Source organism: Lottia gigantea (genome assembly GCF_000327385.1).
Source record: "Lottia gigantea unplaced genomic scaffold LOTGIsca_112, whole genome shotgun sequence".
Classification (NCBI taxonomy): Eukaryota; Metazoa; Mollusca; class Gastropoda; family Lottiidae; genus Lottia; species Lottia gigantea.
In genome coordinates this window covers 670,789-679,437 of record NW_008707048.1, presented here as the reverse complement: position 1 = coordinate 679,437, position 8,649 = coordinate 670,789, and the positions used below count along the sequence as shown (strand labels likewise).

Genomic DNA, 8,649 nt, shown 5'->3' with positions numbered 1-8,649 from the left:
CATCCCAAATAATATACACCTAGTTGATTCACAATAGATCACAGCTATAAAATTATCTATACAGATTGGTCTACTTTTTAGTCTATACTACTCAGTACTACATTGTAATACAGAATAAATGAAATGATAGTACCAGTACACCTATTGAGCTAATCATAAAAATAATGCTATGTTAATAAGGAATATAATTATCAACAAACAGATCTCAATATCATAGAATAGTGTTGGTTAATGCCAATCATGCATTAATATGAAACACATTGTGATACAAGGTCTAAGAAACAATATTGAAATAGTAACCAGTTAAATAGACATAAAGCAATGCTTTCAATGACTTTAAAATTACGAATATATATACAATCAAAATATCCTGCTTATTAGTTCGTTCTACTATGACAAGCAATAGGTATCCCACTACAGTATTTCTATACTCATTTAGACTCATTTCCTCTATTAACCAATCTTGAAATTTAAATTACAGCCATAAATTCCAATAATTGTGAAGACAGTGGACAGTTCTTCCTGCTGATCTACATCACTGGGTTACAAACAGAGATCCTATAATCTTGACCTATTAGTACCAGTAGCCTACTTAGAGATTAATTCTCAACTAGGATGACTAAGGCCTACTTCATGACCAACTGATGCCTGCCCAGATTTCAAGGCCTATGCCAAAGGTACCACAGCTAAGGGATACACTTACTGCAATAACTTGAATAAGGTGATAACAGGTGCTTGTGTACTTAAGTTGTAGGTCTACTCATAGGATGTCCAGATTATTCCAAATAGGCCTATTACATGTAATTGTAAGAGACAAAAGTCTTAAATAACATGGAAGAAATTTTCTAGCATGCACAATATTCAGCTTATTAAGCCATATGCTTTGAGCCAGTGACATTGTTCCGTTGTGGTCTGAAGCTTATATTTGACCTGGCTGAATTACGAAATATTCTAGTTTTTGGTTTGATTTATCGTTAATAAATGCTTTTTCATTAGAAAGAGAAACTAGAAACAAACCTACCTCTGGAAATGGCGATATCAACGAGTCTAGGCTCTGTTTCAACACGAGTCTGGCAATTTCATTCCATAACTAGCGCTTGCTTTGTTATTCTGATACCCTGGAATTTACATGAGTTACCTTATTATAGACTCACTATCAAGGGACATAATCCAATTTTATACAGAAACATTCAGACCACAATAATTTAATAATTAATACCTACTTCATCTTCACACCAATACATGTATATTTACAACTGTTTATAACTGTGAATGGAAGACAGTCTTGGGTATGAATTTGAATTGAAAAATAAGTTTCACACTTCACAAGGATGTCTACTAAGCTTTCCGGTTTTGATGACCGCTAACATTATCTAGTGATAGTTGAGAGGGAGGCAGGGATAGACAGGGCTAAAATTTTTGAAATTATGCATTACTGCAGTTGCAGGCACAATGAAATGAAATGGAAGATGAGAATTTCAATGAATCATTTTTGCAATGAAATTTATTGGTATCAAAGAGCAGATTCAAAAAATTCCTCTAAGCTGACTCTAAATAAATCATAATGCATATGAACATAAGCATAAAACTTATTGCTCCCAAATAAGGGTTTAGGTTAAACAGCTACCAAGGTACCATCTACCATAAGTGGCCTTATGGTGCGCTCTCTAAGTCATCCAGATTCCCATAAAATATAGTGATTAAATGATAATGATATTTAATTATGTTGTAAATGAAATAATAACAATGTAATAAGATGTCATTAATTTGATAATATATAATATTAATTTACAATCTATCTGAATTGTTTTCAATGATTTAAACATGACCTTATATAAACTACATTTGGTAGCGATTGTCGTCTGCTTGGCGATTAGTGCCGTGGGTTTGAAGCCTCATGGTAAGAAAATTTCTGATGCCTGTGCTTATGCTTTCGAGAGTCAGTCCAGTGTCTGCTTTCACTCCCTAAGAAAGGTGAAAAGTCAAGCACTGATATTTGGGCACCAGAATGATTTAAAACACAAACCACATTATTTTGAGGTACTTGAAGGTATCATAGTCAGACTTAACACAGCTTCATACACTGCCTCAAAATAATTCAAACATTTCTTTGTCTTTCTACAAATCATATAAACTACAGACTAACATTAAGTCAGACTATCATTCAGGAAGTGATATGGAGATACCATTACGTTCAGCCTGTAGACAAGCAAATAGACAAGCATCTCTTTAAAATATATAAATGAATATTAATCCTAGCTTTTATAAATTACATGTTTACAATTTTTGTTTGTTAAGTTAAAGAATGAGTTATGGTTGTATTGAAATAATGCTGAAAGAAGAATTTACTCAGTAGGCTCTTTATGCTTTCAAATTTGTACTTATCAAGATAATGTCAAATTTTCTTTTACAATTGTAGCACTAGATATACTTTTTCGGCATCTTACTATGTACAATGACATGGACAAAATTATGTGAATCAATGCTAAATTTTAATTTTCCAAATGTCAAAAAATGACATACAACTCAAATATTGAAAATGCCAGAATTGTCTTAAATGCTCTAATGAAGTTTTATAGGTTATCTTATACATATTTATGCTTAATGAATATGAAGTTGATTTAAAAATTTGATTCAATAAAAACAATTATACATAATACAGAATAATTCCAATTTTTCTTTAAAGGGACAGGTGTGCCATTTTGGGGGGTTGACTTTAGTTTTGAATATATGTAAATAGTCTTCAGAAGTACTAGAAATGTACGAAAATCACATAATTCCTTTAAAATACTTCAAACTAGGAATTTTACTCATTATTTCTACAAGTCTTTTCTATATATCACAGAGTATCTTAAATTAACGAGTCGTCATTTTAACATTCAAACTCAGATAATTCTGGTCACACCTAAATTTGAAGGCTCAAATATTGAATTCCCGTTTCTGAGACAAAAGTGTGATTGGTCAAAAAAATGGCCTACCTGTCCCTTTAACATAATTTTATAAATCTATTCTTTCTTAAAAATATTTTTATATTTTTTCAATTCGTTTCTTAAAATTATCATCAAAATAAATATCATATAATCATCTTCAATATTTTTACATTTTCATTTATAGAATTTATCTAATAACAGAAAGAATTGATGAAACCATCATTTAAAGTGATATGGTCCTCTTGACTAATTTGTTTTAATATTTGATCAATTCCTCCTACCCCAAACAATCTTATCTAGAAGATAATTAAAAGGCTATATCACTTTAAATTTTGTGTCAATTCTGAAACCTCTTCTTAAGAAATAACATGCTTATCCTTAATAGAACACATGGAGTTCCCTTTTCTTTAGAAAAAATCCAAGATATTTCTGAATTAATGATAGGTTTGATACTTACTTAGAAAATTTTACTTTGTGAAACAAAACATGCAGCAAATTAAGTAAAATAAACCTTGAACGACTGTGACAGATATCAAGCGAAAGATCTAATTATCTTTGAGCACTATGTATGCATCAGTTTAAGGACTTTATTCTCTTAAACTCATAATCCTTAAAACCAAATTACTGGTAAAGGCTCATTCCCTATTTCTATAAAATATCTCACAATCAACTTTTGTTATAAGTGTAGTATTTCTCATTGTCATTTTCTCCACTTACAACAAATTTTCATCACAAGATCTTTTAAGCAACAAGGTCCATAAAAAGAACGAACTGCAGATTCTATTCAATATATATCTCTAATGTCAAAATTCCATGGACTTTAACTGCTTGAGCCCTCTGCCTTAACCTCTTCTTTTATTTCTTCTTTTTTCTCATCTGCTTCCACATCCATCTTGGATTCTTTTTCTTCAGCATCTTTTTCTTTGGCTTTCATGATGAGACATTTCTTGATCTCTCTACCAATTTCTTTAGACATGGGTGGTGGTACAGCATTTCCAACTTGTCGATGTTTGTCTAGAATGTTACCAAAGTATCTGTATGTATCAGGAAAGCCTTGTGATCTAGCACATTCTCTTACACTGACAACTCTATGCTGTTCTGGATGAAGAACTCGTCCCTGTTTGCCCATAGGTTCAGGATTAGTGACAGTGGTACTAAAGAATCCATCCCATGCCAATCTTCCATACAGACCAGCCCAATGATTGTGTCTGTTACCAGTATGGGGTAAACACCAAGGGATCAATGTATTGAATTGACGATGCTCAGAATCACAAGATTTACCCTCAGAACAGGAACAAACTCCTCTCAGTTCACCATCTACTCCTCTACCATTCTTCTTATCATGATGAGTATATTTCAACTTATTACTCTTGGTCCCATCAGACAGCCGTGCCTCAATATTGGGCAGGTCTCTCCAATCTGAGCCTGGTGCCAATGGAATGTACTGCATTCTAGCATGGACAAGAGCACTCATATCTTTACAGACATGATCTCTTAATATTGGTTGATGTTGGTTACCTCGAATCATTTTCTGATAATGTGTCTGAGGATCATCTTTATATGAGATTTCTTCCGCCTTGGCACCATTCCTAATTTCTGGTAGGTCTGACATACAATCTCTGACAGTAACAGTTCTATAAGGAGCACTGGTAGTTCTGGTTATATTAGAAGTATACTTCTTTTCATCAATACACACTGACAACTGCATGGCACGTGGAGCAAATGTATACAGTGGTTCGGGGTAGAATGGTAACTTTTCTCCTGGAGCAGCAGCCAATATGATGGCACGTCGTCTGGTTTGTGAAACTCCATAGCAACCAGCTTGCAGAATACCAAATGTACACTGATAACCCATTCTGATCAAACATCTCAAAGCCAACTTCAGAACCATGCTACGTTTAAATGAAACAAAGTTTCTGACATTTTCCAATAAAAAGAATCTAGGTCTATAGAAGTCACAGAAACTGAGGTAGGAAGCAATCAAAGAGTTCTTAAATTTGGAATATTCCCTGGAATTGAATCGGTTCATTCCACTGAAACCTTGACATGGTGGACCACCACATAAGAGATCAACTTGTCCTTTCTGAGGTAAGTGTTGTCCAAGTTCATCTGTCTTCTCCCCATCCATAGCACGGCGTAACAAAAAGTTACAATCCTGGCTGAAGACAGTTGACCCTGGGTTGTTTAGTCGGAAGGCTTGAGCAGCAGGTTCAACTATCTCTATGGCCCATTTAGATTCAGCAATACCAGCTTGATGGAAACCTTCAGATAGACCTCCACACCCAGCAAACACATCTAACATCTGTAGCTTCTCAAATTTAACTTCCTTAGACTCCTCTGTTGGTTCTTCTCGAGCTTTTCCTTTCCCTTTGCCTTTACCTTTTCCTTTGCCTTTACCCTTGCCTCCCATCATTCTGGCAGAGCTAGGAGGTTCCTCAAACTCTCTCTTCTCTGAATCATACATTTCAGTGAAATAAAAACCATCTTCAACTTTATTGAAATATTCGGTTGTATCCATTAGCAAGTTTTCACTGAAGACAACCTTACATTTACCATGAGTATTTTCAGGCCTATAAAACTTTCTTATTTTCAACCTTATCTCAGCAACATTGGCAATCTTACTCTTAGAAGAATTCTTACAGAATATTCCAACAATCTGACCAATACGGAAAGGATCAGGACATTCATTATTGGAGCCTTTGATGTAATCACTGGACTTTCTGTAAGCTTCTGGATAAAGCAGTTCATCGACCTTACGTTTACTAATGTTGATTTTCTTATTGGAAGGCTTTACATTAAAGTCAAAGGCTTCAGGATCAATGTAGCAGCAATCACCAACATTGTATTGAAAACCATCTCTCTGAACATAGCCATAGAAGACCTTATTAGAACTCTCTTCAGAACCATCAACTTCATCACCAACAACTGGAGTCTCTTTCTTCCTTAATTCTTCAAGACGATTACAACTGATGCAGAATTTATGGGATTGATTTTGTGGTACATCTGGTTTCTTTGGTGGATCTTCAAAGCGAACATAATCAGGATTGTACCATTTTTGATAAAAGAATGTTTTACCATCATCTTTTTCTATAACATTATCAGAATCTGGATCCATTATTCCACCAAGCATTCTCCAATCCTTTGCTGGTTCTTTATATATAATTGTGACCTTATCTAAAACATATTCTAAATTAGAGTCTTCACAATCGTCAACCAAAAATAACTCTAAAGGATCACTAGCTTCACCTAAAACAGTATCAGAACCGCGACAAAACCAATCAGCATGGAAGAGTTTTTCTTTAGAACTACTCTCCCACATGGATGTGACCTGTGCTATATAGAACGGTATGGAAGAATCCTCTGGTTTAACAGCAACATGATCACCGATAGCTATTTCAACACCATCAATATCAACAGCTTTGAAATATTTTTTACGACCTTCTATAGCAATCTCCTCACCAACCCATTTAATCTCCTTAACAACTCTCTTTCCCTTATGTGGATGGATTAAAGCATGGTGAGCTGATTCCTTTTCATTGATGACTTCATTTTCTTTATCATCATCAGCATCATCTTCCAAGGCAGCATCTTCTTCTGCTTCTTTGAGTGCCATGTTAGGACATCTACGTAACTTGCAAGCTTGCTTAGATCTTCCTGAACCACCAAATTTGATCATGTCCATGCAAGAAGTGCATGTACCACAATCTGGTTGTTGACAAACTGCACAAACTCCACATCTTCTTCTCTTAACACCACCATTACCAGTTTTATCATCAATCTGTCCATTGAACATGCTGTCAAAAATACTCTCCACCAAAGCAGTGGTAGTGGCTTTACTTTGGGTAGGTTTTACCTTTTCTTTGGTAGGTTTCAATTGGCGCCCCATAGCTTTTCTTCTTCCCAAAGTGACACCAGCAAGTTTGATTAAGGCTCTCATACATGGTGTTGTCATTATCAATTCCTCATCAAAGTCTGCTGCCTCATCATAACTCTGAACCTGATCAACAACAAACTGAGCATGTCTTAAAAGAGAATCCTCTGAAAAACTAGCAATACCTTTAGGAGGAACAGTGGTATGGATTTTGTTTAACAGATCTTCATATGTAGCATCAAAATTTGTGGACAAGAACTCAATGACAACTTTGGTCATATTGACTTTCTCTTGAAGAGCATTCCAAATGTCAGCATAAGCTTCACTAGGTTCCATCAAAATATAGTCAGCATAAGCAGATCCAATTCCTACCAAGACCTTCTCTCCTCCATCAAAACCAGCTGTCCACCACTCATTTATTGGACCCATTTGAGTTGCAGAAACACCACCTTCTGGACTGGAATTTTCATCATAAATGGGCTTAATAACACCACTAAACATCAAGTGAACATTTTTTTCAACTAGACCAGTATCAAAAGCACATAAATGGGTTTGCTTATCATAGACACTAAAGTTTGTTAGTTTATGCATGGGTCGAAAGAAGCTGTCATCTTCTGGAGCTTCACCAAAATACATGAGAGACTGGTCACACATGGCTATTTCTTCTGGTAGAGCATCAGATGGGTCACCTGGGAACAAAGCCAAGTCTTTAGAATTTAAATCCTGTCTACATTGACAACATTTGACTACTTTAGGAGCAGGAGTCTTTGCCTTCTTTTCAAGTTTGATGTCTTCCTCTACCTTCTCTTCACCTTCAATTTTCACTCTCTTGGTTTCTTCTTGATCATCAGATTGTACATCTGATTTAACATCTGAATCTTCAGTAGAAGTATCTTGTGCTTCAGATTTTCTTTTCACCGATGGTTTGCTAAACATTGAAGTGATACTTGGTTGAATGCTTTTCTTGGTACCATTTTGAGCACCATTGGAGATACCATTTTCTGCTTTTGCTTTTCCCTTTGGTGTTCTTTCTTTCTTCTTTGCAGAGCCTTTACTATGGCCATTTTGCTTTTCACCATTTATTTCTGACCTTCCATTCTTAGTTTCCCCATTTTCTTTGTCTGAATTATCAGTATCGGTTTGGTTGTGGCCATTTGTCTCCATTTTTTCTATCTTGTCTTCCATTAGCTTTTTACTGGGAGGCTCCTCATCTTCCACATTTTTAGCTTCAACATCAGCTGTCATATTTCCAGATCAAATTCTGAAAAGATAACACAAAATTATTTTCAACCTTGGTCAATTGACAACTTAAAATGGATTGTAGAAAGGTTTTTCAAAAAACATTATCAGGGGCACAGACAGAATCAGTTTACACCATTAAAATTTTCAATCAGACATCTGTGGTTCCTCCAATTCCACTAAAAGTAAGTGTTTGATGATGTTACTAATTGCAAAACATGCTTTATCACATATGGCCCTTATGACATCATCAGACAAGTTTAAGTGGAATTCCCTTGCCTTTGCTTGGAATGATAAGACTTGTGGTGGATAAAAAAAAAAGGGACAGGAAAGAGTTACAGCAGCCATAACTTGAAATGAGTGTGTTTTATTACATCTAAGCCTAAAATTCGTTTCGATACGGAACATGTTATATGTTGACTCTCTTTGTTGGTATTATTTGTCATTAAAAATAAATTATCTATTACATTTGAAAATTACATGCTATTGCCACTCACTGCAGAATCCATCGGGTTGAGCTTACAACACTTACAGAGTACCAGGGCAAAGTAATTTTAAATGCATAACAACATATGATTTACCCACCTGATAACAGATGTGACTTTCTAA

The 8,649-nt window shown here is 35.0% G+C and overlaps 2 protein-coding genes across 2 annotated transcripts; both read right to left on the bottom strand.

The window, feature by feature from the left end:
• Window positions 1–3,750: 3,750 nt before the first annotated feature.
• On the bottom strand, window positions 3,751–7,392 carry LOTGIDRAFT_171288 (hypothetical protein; the record flags this gene model as incomplete). Its single annotated transcript, XM_009047477.1, has 1 exon — window positions 3,751–7,392. The coding sequence occupies one exon, from the start codon at window positions 7,390–7,392 to the stop codon at window positions 3,751–3,753; it is 3,642 nt and encodes a 1,213-aa protein (XP_009045725.1).
• A 210-nt stretch (window positions 7,393–7,602) lies between these two features.
• Window positions 7,603–8,046, bottom strand: LOTGIDRAFT_171287 (hypothetical protein; the record flags this gene model as incomplete). The annotated part of the gene is made up of 1 exon (XM_009047476.1): window positions 7,603–8,046. A coding segment is annotated over one exon (444 nt), but the record flags the coding sequence as incomplete, so codon positions are not given.
• Window positions 8,047–8,649: the final 603 nt, after the last annotated feature.